Source organism: Pollachius pollachius (assembly GCF_949987615.1).
Source record: "Pollachius pollachius genome assembly, chromosome: 1".
Classification (NCBI taxonomy): domain Eukaryota; kingdom Metazoa; phylum Chordata; class Actinopteri; order Gadiformes; family Gadidae; genus Pollachius; species Pollachius pollachius.
The window spans coordinates 49,572,791-49,584,854 of NC_136934.1; the positions used below are offsets into that span (position 1 = coordinate 49,572,791).

The 12,064-nt window shown below is 42.9% G+C and overlaps 1 protein-coding gene across 1 annotated transcript; it reads left to right on the plus strand.

Annotated features, from left to right (window-relative positions):
• The first annotated feature begins 678 nt into the window (after positions 1 to 678).
• ncam3 (neural cell adhesion molecule 3) lies at positions 679 to 10,995 on the plus strand. Its single transcript, XM_079731184.1, has 15 exons — positions 679 to 1,012; positions 1,493 to 1,561; positions 1,953 to 2,147; positions 2,591 to 2,728; positions 4,119 to 4,262; positions 4,465 to 4,598; positions 5,561 to 5,693; positions 5,868 to 6,035; positions 6,232 to 6,351; positions 6,994 to 7,121; positions 7,593 to 7,761; positions 8,324 to 8,501; positions 8,737 to 8,850; positions 9,573 to 9,646; positions 10,291 to 10,995. Exons 1-14 carry the CDS (start codon positions 943 to 945, stop codon positions 9,607 to 9,609), a joined length of 1,797 nt encoding a protein of 598 aa, XP_079587310.1. The 5' UTR covers positions 679 to 942; the 3' UTR covers positions 9,610 to 9,646; positions 10,291 to 10,995.
• The last annotated feature ends 1,069 nt before the right edge of the window (positions 10,996 to 12,064 follow it).

Here is a 12,064-nt window from a genome sequence, read left to right on the forward strand (position 1 = left end):
TGTCAGAGACTTGAAATGACATATATAGTAAAAGTGTGTGAAAGTGTGTGTGTGCATGTGTGTGTGTCTGTGTGTCTAGGAATACAAAGTGTGTTTACGCATGTGCGTGTGCATATATTCCTTCAGCCAGTCAGTCTGTCTCTCTCCATGATTTTGTGTACACAGCGATTAGCCCCCATGGGGTGTGGTGCGTCTGTTCACTGATCTGATTCTGAAGATCAGTCGAAGAGCTCGAGATGTGATCTATTCTAATATATAGAGGCAGATAGGGCGGTTATCCCTCCCCACAGAAAAAACATTTTGGTCTGTCCTTTAGGCCACTTTGACCTCACCTAAAAATAACAATGATATGAAATTAAAATAAGTTCCCGTAGTCACAGAATCATCAGGATGTTTCCTCCTTTGCCGGGATCTAACATCCCCTATTTGAGGACTGATTTGAAGCTTTTGTCCCCAGATTGTGGCTCAAGGTTTCCACCGTTCTGAGTGTGTACAGAAGATAGCCATGTGGAGGGGAGACAGATGCTGGTTTAGATAGTGTCTCTCTCTCTCTCTCTCTCTCTCTCTCTCTCTCTCTCTATCTCTCTCTCTCTCACACACTCATCCTCCCTTGCCCATCTCAGACCTCCCTTCATGTCTTCCCGGTCATCTCCTCAGTCCTGTGGAGCCCCTATAAAGCCCCCTGTGTGGCTGTGTGTTCCTTCTGAAGAGCTGAGCAGCTGCAGTAGCAACGACCACCGTTTGTCTGACCAGACACATTGCTGCCGGACCCTCTTCATCAAGCACATGGGATACAGGACAACTTGGCCCATCATTCACTTATTGCCATTAGCATTTTGAATTTTCTCCACGGCATTCATTTTTTATTTTGTGTTGATTTTAGATTTGAAAAGATTGAAGTGATAGATAGATTGATAAAAAAAATAACAAGGCCAGTTGAAGATGATGCACCATTCCACTCTCCTGCTGAGGATGACCGTTTGGCTTGTATTGGGGCAAATGTCTGGAACAGGTAAGAATGGAAATCGGCATGACGTTATGATTTTTTGTGATATGTTTATTGAAGGATAAATTGCTTCCAATAGATAAGGTGCTCGCAGGTGTATTCGTAATTTGGAAAGGCTACTCTTTGATGCTTTCAATGTTCATAACTAACAGATTTTATGTAGCGAAATTTTTAACCTAAAAAGTTGAGCCAAAGTGACAAGTGCCACACTGCGTATGAAAAATTTCGAATTTCGGCATAAAATGGAAGTATAAGTATAAGAAATTTCCCTTATCAGAAAATAAAGGTTTGATTTGAAGAATGGGGTTTCTGCTGCCCTCACCTGACCAAAGGGTATGTAGGAAGGATATCTATGAGGATATATATCTTCCACTATATGACCTTCTTCCTGTGGGACCGACCATTTCTTCCTGTTTAGCAGTAAAATGACTTTCTTGTGCATAAGCTAGCACTGATGCTTTGTCCTCCTCTTCCCTCTGTATGCAGCCGAAATAGATATAATTTCCATCAAATCTGACTTTGCAATAGGAGCAAATCATATGCTTCTGTGTAAAGGTAAGCTCCCTCCCATATTATAAACCCCCTTTTATTTCAATAACAATATATTTGCTTGCGTTCTAGTGGTGTGCATGTATCCAGTGCCCAAAATGTCGATCTTAATGCAAAATAAGGTTCAAAACTTCTGTGCATCCGTGGCTATACTGGGACCGGCCCATCTCTGGCATACCACAGGATATTGCCATAGTACTTTCTGATCGGTGGATATTGATGAGAGATGATGTCACCGTTGACTTCATTGAGACCTGACCTTTCTTGCTGGTGTCACTTATGTATCACAACAACACAACGTCGACCAGGCAATCATTTGACAGACCGCAAGGCTGTCGCTGCTGTGGAACACAGCAGCGACAAGAAAAAAACAGCTGTGTTTTTTTCTTCCCGACAGCCAGTGATGATGGAGAATTCACCTGGATGAAGGACGGCAAGGAAATCGTCGAGGAAAAGGTGACCTTAATGGACGAGAGGTCCTCAAAGCTGGACATCAAGAACGCCAGTTGGGAGGACGCGGGCAGCTACACCTGCCTGTGCACATTTGAAAGCGGAGGCAGTCTTCAGACCTCTAAGAATATATACGTTTACGGTGAGACTGGAGATCATGCAGATGCACCCAAGTGCACATGAATAGTTATGTCTTCACATGCAACAGACTGTGAGAGACCCACTCACACACAACCACAGAGATGTCGTCGTACACACACACTCACCCGCACGCACGCACGCACACACACACACACACACACACACACACACACACACACACACACACACACACACTCACAGTGCTTACTGAAAATAATGGGTGAACCATATGGAGTTGCAGATATTATTCTATGATTATAGATTCAACTACACTTGATTGTTTGGTTGATCTATGACTGTTTCCCCCCAACGTTACAGTACTTATCGTGCATGATTCAACAAATCAAAAGCTTTACGTGAAATCAGGTCTGCAAGTTGAAACAGGTTACCAGATAGGTGGTGGGGTGAGGCACTGAGGTAATGCTTCGCAATGCTGCTTTCCAGATGGTCCGTCCTTCAATGCCACCCAGGTGTACCATGAGTTCATGAAAGGACAAGATGGCGTGGTGCCCTGCCTGGCATCCGGCCGGCCGGCTGTTGATGTACGCTGGTGGCGGGACGAGCAGGCAATCCCTTCTCGAGGTAGGACCAGCGTCCTACATTGGTCGCGAGGGTTAGTCCGGGGCAGGGTCTGTGCCGTGGTGCCTTTGGTCGGTGTTGCCTGGCAGCCTTGCTTGGTCTTAGGCTGTAAAGCGTGGATGCTGACTAGGGGCTGAGGATAACCTGAAGGTGTCTTCCTGAATCCTCGGGCGCCAGCCTTCCGAGTCGGAAGTCTGGAAATCTTCCAGATTTCTTGCGGCATTTCTCGGAGGCACACCCCCCTTTTAGTCTTTATCTCTCGGGATTCTGGGAGTAGACCGAGAGCAGTGATGACGCTCTCAACAAAAATGGCTGCGCCCGTGAAGAGATTTATTTTCTTTGTATTTGTACCACGTTGGTCATTTTAATGTCGAGCATTTTAAATGCTCTTACACACTTGATTACATTGCTACTTTAATCCGGTCACCAATGTATGCATTGCACGGTCTTGCCTTGCGTGCAATACAATGTAAAGTTGTGTTGTTTGTATTCGGGCTGGTTTGCTAAAGACGCTAATGTAGCTAACAATAAACAACGACTAGCCAATTTCATTTTTGACACAATCACAAAGACGAACAGGAACGCTTTAAATGCTCCGAGACCGGAAATGGCGTCAAAATTGCAACTCGGAAGGCTGGCGTCCGAGGATTCAGGAACACACCATAAGATAAAGATAAATCTTTTTTGTTTGGTTGGTTAATTTGCTATGTGATCAAAAATATACATTTCCCAATGTACTTGTTGGACTAATCATTGGCCAATGACAGAGACTGCATATTTCCACGGGTTTGGTTTTAGGGTTTGTTTTTCTTTTCTACAGTTTAGTATAAGGGTGAGGGTTTCTTTTTAAGTTACCTTTGAAAGTTTGGCTTTTGAGTTAGGGTTGGGTTTAGCGTGGTGTTTCTGGTTTCTTATTTAGGGTTAGGGTTTCCTATAAGGGTTTGCTTTTTGGTTTTAGGCTTTGTTGTTAAGGTAAGGGTTTCCTATTAGTGTTAGGTTTTAGCGTTTGGTCTATGGTTTTAGACTATGGTAGTAGGGTTAGGGTTTCCTACTATTCCTATTAAGCTTTACAGCTTGGTTCTCGTTTCTAGAGTTGGTATTAGAGCTAGGGTTAGGGTTATGGTTAGGGCTAGCAGCAATTGCTATTTTTGCAAGACTCCATGTGAAATGCCATAACTGGCACTTTACCTCAGACGGTAGAACTTGAACCTCACAGCTCTGCAGTGCTTGTCCATCTTCTAACTCCACTAGCATCTCTGAAATAAACAGCCTCCTTCACAAGGAGGTGGACTTTGCATCTAAATGTGTCAATTTCTCTCTTGTTTCAACCCTAGTTCCTCACGTTTCCGTTTGTACTTCTCTTTCTCTATGTCTGCGCTACCGGCCGTCAAAGAGGGAGATCGCGTAACGCGCTTGCAGGACAACTCACTCCGCATTAAGAGCGTGAGGAGAGACGACGCGGGCGCATACTCCTGTCAGGCCTCTATCAGAGGTAGACCCATTAAGAAGAACCTGCAGATCTCTGTGGTGGTCAACGGTAAGTCCTGGTTTCACACATTTCACACACATTTCTAGAGTCTAAAGGTTATGGACCACCCAAAGGCTGGTCTTGTTACCTCGAAGGAAGACTCTCTTGGAGCGAAATTAGGAAGGAAGGAATAATGTGTGTGTGTGTGTGTGTGTGTGTGTGTGTGTGTGTGTGTGTGTGTGTGTGTGTGTGTGTGTGTTTAATACAACAGAGGCCCCAGAGGTGTATGTGAGTGCGGGGGAGGAGAGGGTGTCGTGGGGCTCCAACGTGTCGCTGTCCTGCAACGTCACCGGTCATCCGTTTCCACAGCTCTACTGGATCCACAAGCAGAGCAGGAACAATATGGTGAGGAATCACAAACGCACACACACACACACACACACGCACACACACACACACACACACACACACACACACACACACTCACAAACATTCACACACTTCATATATCGAATGAATCAATGTTCACTTTTTTCATTTCATTTCACTTAAATGCATTGGGTTTGTGGTCAAATTTCATCCTTATTGTTTTTATTTTTTTTTAGATGCTGCGGAAAAATAAAACTATTAAATATGCCACTGTATGTACGTCAATGTCTCCGGATGACGAGGATGGTCAAATAAATAAATAAGTGCATGTCATCTCGCAAAGGGACGACCAGAAAGGTGGTAGAACCACCTGATTGGGCGTACCAATATTGCACGCAAGCAATTCACCTTCAAAGCAATTAGGGGGATGGCATTAAACAGATGATGTGGTTAAGATGAGGACCAAACACCGTTGAAGACACTGACCCAGTACTTTACACTGTAGACAATGTACATGGCAATTGATTGACTGATACGATGTACTGCAAGGGCGTAGGAACCGGGGGGGACGGAGGGGACGTGTCCCCTCCAATATTGGAGACAGGCGCATTTGTCCCACCTAAAAATTATACCAGGGGGAGAAAAATATTTTATTTTATTTTGAAAGCGCAGCACAGCGTCTTGTCACCGTTTCTTATTCTGAAAACTGGATGATCGAGCGTGCAATTAAAGAATCAATTTGATATTTATCAGTTCATTACTGCCATTCAAAATGTGTTTTCCTTTACATTTACAAATGTATCTTTTTAGTAGAATAAAATATATTTGTGAATTTATTCAGTGTAGTTAATTTATGACATATTTCTGTTCAAACCATTAACGGATCTGTCAGGTTTCCGATATGTGTCCCCCCCAATGTTAAACTCATTCCTACGCCCCTGATGTACTGTATGTACTGTATTGATTGACTGATATGATGTACTGGCTGTCTCTGTCAGAACTCGTCTGGTAGAGTGCATGTTCGGGACGGTGTGCTGACCATCGAGGAGGTAGCGCCCTCTGATGGCGGTCTGTATTCCTGCATGGCTGTCAGCACATTAGGCAATGCATCAAGAGATGTTGCAGTGCTCAGTAAGTGTATATATTATATATGTATGAATGTGTGTGTGTGTGTGTGTGTGTGTGTCTGTGTGTGTGCTTGATATCTGCTTAGATGACCAAAAAATAATATTTATATAAAATAATATGCTTAAAATACCTGGCGTGACAATAGTGACCAATGTCTTGTATCCACCAATCAAACAGCTCGACCAGGCCCTCCTCAAGAAGTGTCTGTCACTCCCAGAGCCACCTCATTGGTCTTTTCCCTCAAATCCCAACCCATCAGTGGGGGAACACCAATCAGCAGCTTTGTTCTGCAGTGGAGGCTGGGCTCAGCTGAAAAGTGGGAGGAGATTGTTGTCCCGGTCTCAGGTAAAGCTCAGTCAACAATAACCAATATAGTTATGTGTCACTAGAGCTAGGGTTCTGCTACTGTCATGTCCATGGTCAATGTGTGTTATCTTCAGTATTTTAAGTCTGCTATGCATGCCCTGGAACATGAAAAGACCCATTGTAGTATGTTACGCGTGCTAATGTGTGTGTATGTGCGTGCATGCTGTGCTTTCAGATCCCCTCGCTACACCTTCCCTCACCCCCTACACCAACTACACTGTTCGCCTGGCCGCCATGAACTCTGTTGGCCTGGGACAGTATTCAACCACGCAGGAAGTACGAAGCCAGGGCATCCGTAAGTGCTGACTGCTATCAAATCGTTTTTACGTAATAACTCCAAATACAAATATTTATTGTGAAGAATGGAAAAATATATTTTTTATATATAGTTTTTATCATCAACGTTGAATATTGATTTATCCATAAACTCCTATTTAATCCAAATCCAAAATCAGGTCGCGAGGGTTAGTCCCAAATCAATGAAGTGCATAGGTATGATTTTGTTGGACGAATTAATAATATGTTGGTGGGGGTATGTTACATAAATGACATGCATTCACCATTACCCATTTCCTTCTGTCATCGCATCACCGTCCTGTTATAACAACATCCCCTGTCTACCTGACACTGATGCCTGTGATGTCATTACATCCAATTGGCATCACTTTTGCAGAAGGTAGGAGGTCTTACTATGCACAAGCTCTATATCTTGATCTCTCTCTCTCTCTTTCTCTATTTTCATTCATGTCTTCATATATTCATGAATTTATTTATATAACTCAGATATTCAGCTAATATATCCTCACTGTTTTGAAAAGAATGTCCAGAGGAACTATTGTATAGCCTTCCTTGAAGAACGTTTATTGGAGGTTACTTGTAGATAATGGTGTTTTAAATGTTCCTTTTATTATCTTCCTCCCCATCATCGTGGTCTTAGGCGAGCCGGACCGGCCTGTTCTTTCATCAGATGGGATGAAGATAGATGGGAACGCCCTCTCAGTCCCTGTGGCCCAGCTGGACAGAGGCAGCTCTCCTCTCCTGCACTATATAGTACGATACAGAGAGGTACGGCTTGGGTTGCAGTTTTGGATGGGAAGCTCTGACTATTACTGCATTCAGGGTCTCTCCTGTTTTTAACTACTGTAAAATGTAGGCCTGTAGAGTACATACATCTTTACCTGGGATTATCCATGAAATTGTAGGAAGCTTACTTTCTAGTTCCAGACCGTGAATCTCTGGCCTGTAAATCTGCAATCTGCGATCCATGGTCTGGTGTCGGTTTCTTTAGTGGTAATGAATTATGAAATGAAACGAAACAGAAACAAAATGGCAATCGATCTGGCTAGACGCTAACCATACCATGCAACCATGCAACATTCCCCAGGTGCTTCCGGATCATCATAAATGTACACATTTATAATCTCCCACCCTCTTTCTTCCATGTTTATATTCTTTGGTCTGTTTCCCTCCTTTTGAGGCTGCTTCCGTCTGTCAAAGTATAATCCTTTGAGTCCTTCACCCGCGTGCGGTATGCAGGAGAAAGAAGGAGCCGGGTGGAAGGAGGAGCAGCGACCTGCTGGCACCTCCGTCATCGCCCTCTCAGACCTGGCGTTCGGGGAAGACTATCGCATGGAGGTCAAGTCTGTCAATGCAAACGGCTCGTCCAGTCCCGCTGAGCTGAGCTTCAGTGTCTCGAAGGAGCCCGGTGCGTCGACGTACTCGCCACCCAACTGAACGTTTCAAAGAATAAAGACACAAACTTTAGACAAGAGATAATTGACAATTATTCACAGAGCCTGAGGTGAATAGTTGTTTTATTTGTTGTTTTAGTATAAAACAACAAGAGCGTGACGAGAAGACCGTCACGCGCGCTCCCCGATGAAAACAAAATCCTGAGTTTGAGATATCAATCAAATTGCGCCATCTTAGGAGGTTCACGTGTAGCATATACTAAAGTAAAATATGACGTTACAGGTTTTATATGTTGCAATGTGTGGAAGCTTAGCACAACATTATTTGCAGCATTTGCTCCACTTGAAATTGATTCAAATGCCATTTGGTTCAAATGCAAGTCCCCACTACTGCATCATTGGGCCATCATTACTCGCCAAATACATTGTGACAGTACATTGTTTTTAGTATGCTGGCCACTTTAGGTGATCAATTTGACGTCAACTTAAGCTAATACACAAAATGTCCAGTGTCTCGTGTTTACTTAATGTTACTCTCTTCCCTCCCATTTGTTTCGTTTCATGTGGCCAATGCAGCAGGCATGACCAAAGGGGGCGTGGTGGCCATTGTCCTGGTGATCTTCTTGGTGCTGTTGCTTGTGGTGGATGCCACCTGTTGCTACACCAATAACTGTGGTCTCCTCATGTTCATCGCCGCTAAAGTGTTTGGTCGAAAGACCCCAGGCCACAAGTCACTGGAGGAGGGAACTAATGGGTATGTGTTCATCAGTCTCTGTGTTTGATGAAGGATCACAGGATAGAGTGAAGGGGGCTGTGGACACGTGTGTGGCTTGCAATAAATAGAATAAGATGCGTGAACATCTTTCAGCCGAGAAACAACTGAGTAGATTTTGACACCCATTTACCTCACTTCATTGTCCTCAGTACATTAACACACACTGTCTGTCCTGTGTACATGTGTGTGTGTTTGCATGTGCATATGTGTGTAGTGATCTGAATTTAAAGGGTCTTGACGCTCCAAGAGGCAGCATACACCAGCAACAATCAGAGGGGAAGCTGAAGAATGAGATCACCTGTGACAAAGCCCCCCTCACTAAAAACGAGTAAGGCGATCGTTCACAAATATGACAGAATAAACAAAACACAAAAGTCATAGAGAATGACGGGATGTGGTGAAACTGAATAAAGATTAGCCCCCTCCTAATTCTTGGGTCGGTTGTGGCTACACAGCTCTTGTGTTTGGGAGGAGCCCTTTCAAACTCCCCTATTGCTACAGGCCTCTTAGGGGGCTGCCAAACTCCACCTGGTTCAGTGTGTGTTTAGGAGTGCGTGTGCTGATGGCTGGTTTAACTTGTGCGCATTGATTGCTCAATGCAACAGATGTGGAGCCTCATCCAGCACCAGAGTCCAATCAGTCTGACTCGGGCAAAGTGAGGCTGCTATATCCAGCCATCATCCACACACACTCCACAATATTATATATATTTTATGTAAAATAAAGAGGAGGGCTTTTTTATCAAAATCTCAGCATTCCCATTGACAGCAATGGGTCGGAGCAGTCAATCTTTATGTTGTCTATGTATGTCTTATGTTGGTCTACGCCCCTTACCCACCCTGTCTATGATGTATAGCACGTGCTGTCTCTCTGGTTTTAATATTTTTTTCTTACCATTAAGAAAGCTGCATACAGGCATACTCATACCTCACGCTGCAGATAATATCATATAACTAATACTACTAATGTTACTACCACAATTCATACTACTACTACTACTACTGATGATGATGATGATGATGATGTGATGATATAATTTCTCTCTTTCAGGAAACACTTTGGAGACATACCAACCATGGAAACATGAGGTTGGCCACAGGACTTAACATCACAATATAGAGCTCGTAAGTACGCCCCTTCCGGTAGACCCCCAATGGGACCTCTGGGCGAGGAAAATTAGAATGGGAGTCAATGGAAAGAAAATTTATTATTTTCTGATCCCAGTCCTTAAATGCCTTGAATTACACATATGTTTTGTGTGGGTCCAAATAATACTTTTTTCGAGTAAAGAGTTTGACCGTTTATTGTGCAATTGTTCACTTAAAGGCTGTAGAGAAAACACAATGAGAAAGACTACACGTCTCGTATGTGACGTCACGCTCCCTGCGACTGGCGTGGACAAGACCGACAATCTCCCCATCGGCATAACTGAAACTCTCCGCATGCCCCGACTTATAATGGTTTTCACCTCTTTTGATGCTGTTATCCTCCCCTTGGAAAAAAGCCGTGAAGTGTAGCAGGACCAGAGTGGTGGTGACGTATATCATTCGCGTCGAGAGCAGCGAGGGGCTGTAGTTCACAGAACGGCCTCACACAAAACCGAACATTATCAAACTTCTTCGCGATTTTTTTTTTGTTTTCTTTGCATGACAAATTAGAATTGAAATCCACAAGCAACCTACGTTTAATCCAGGGCATAGAAAGACTGAGACCAGAAAATAATGACTTTCTCTCCATTGAAACCCATTCATGTTTTACGATCTCATAGGTCCAATGGGGGTCTACCGGAAGAGGCGGACTTACGAGCTCTATTACAGAAACACACATCCGGTTTCAATCAAGGGCATGCTTTAATCTCTGATTGAAGAGCTGCTTCATCCACGACATGCCAAATGACGCCCCCTCAGACATTTCAATTCTTGCACTCTTGATGGAACAAGTCTTTTTCAACAGTGGACATGGATGATATGTGGTTTTATTGGAACCCGGGCTTTTATAATACATGAATCATGCATTTGAACAAAAGCAAAAAAGGCTGTCTGTTGTATATGTTTATACATAACAAAACAATTAATTTATTGACTGTTTCTCATCCTGCAGGATTACGATCTTTCAAATGAGTTTCTGACTTTTCTGTTGTTCTTGCAACAGTTAGCTAATATAGAACACAATTATATTACATTGAAGTGATGTTATGTTTCTTTCCATACCAATATTTCCTATGATTACACTAAAAGGTGCATAACAATTTGGATCATGTCCAAAAAAAATATTTTTGTTTGTAAAAGCTGAACCTGTTGCTATTGGTTTGTATTGCAATGTTATAATTAAGCAGCTCAACTTATTTAAAGATTAATGTGCCTTGATGATGTTCTATCATCTATCTTCACTATTATTGCCTTGAACACTGTAGCCCTGAATGGCTTGTAAATACACCTATTTTTACAGCTTCATATGTTTCAGAAATAATAAAAAACTAAAACAAAACTGTGAGTCATTTATTACATTTGTGCTCAGAAAATGAATTATATATATTGCCATTGGCGTCAGTTTGGTTTGAAATGTGGTGGGGACAGAGACGCAATCTGGAGTGCTTTTTCAGAAGTGCTGGGTACATTGAGGATGCACCTTATTTTTCTTAAGCGCAGGTCATGAAAGGTTCTGAAAGACGGGATACCCATGTAGCTTACTAATATAAAATGTATACAAAAAAATGATGTCTGACACGTTTTATGAAGAAAGCGTTTTCAAAAAGCATTGGACATGATGACCCACTATGTTCTGCTCCATGATGCACTCAATGTTGACGTGACATGGCATGAGCTATACCAACATAAACAAAGAGGAGCTTATTACCTACGTGTTTAAGTTCAGAAGGGGCAAACGTGTAGCTACACATAGCACTACAAAAAGATTGAAAAAGCTAAAAATAATTATAGCTGAACGCTATATATCACATCATGAGCTGGCTGTTCTCAATTCACAACACACATCCATCCAATCTATAGGGCATTTTGACCGAAACCCATGCACTCCCCCCCCCAACCACACAGACACAATTATTCCAGAATTCAAGCAAAGCGAATGACCAAAAGTCACTTTGAGTCAACAAGAGACTGACTCCACCGACTCCACTATCGTAATATCCACTAGTCTATACCCAACATCGTAAGAACGCAAACACTGGATAATTTAAGTTAAGCTACTTGGAGGCTATGGCTAGTAGTACTATTTCAAGTTAAAACAGCTGACCACATGAGGGCAGAAAATGATCTTGCCAAAGTACCAGCAAATCTTAAGCAATAAATATCGCATCTTACCTTTATTAATGTGCCAGTGGTCTGCAGATGTATCCCGCGGGGTTGCCTGCATGCCTGCTGCCTAACCACATCCATTTAGTTCAACAGGTTTTCGCTCTGATACTGTCCATCCGTGGTACTAACGGTCTGGTGTTTCTTTCCTATGTATTCAGGCTAAAATTAATTGACGGTCTTATGCCTCATCATTGCATACCAGCCATAGAGTATTGGTATTAATATCTC

Excerpts from the sequence above, each read along its gene's own strand:
- ncam3 (XM_079731184.1), top strand. The coding sequence starts at position 943 with ATGATGCACCATTCCACTCTCCTGCTGAGGATGACCGTTTGGCTTGTA. Across the intron at positions 2,729-4,118 it reads GCAGGCAATCCCTTCTCGAG|AGGGAGATCGCGTAACGCGC; the intron begins GTAGGACCAGCG and ends CGGCCGTCAAAG. Across the intron at positions 4,599-5,560 it reads AGCAGAGCAGGAACAATATG|AACTCGTCTGGTAGAGTGCA; the intron begins GTGAGGAATCAC and ends TGTCTCTGTCAG.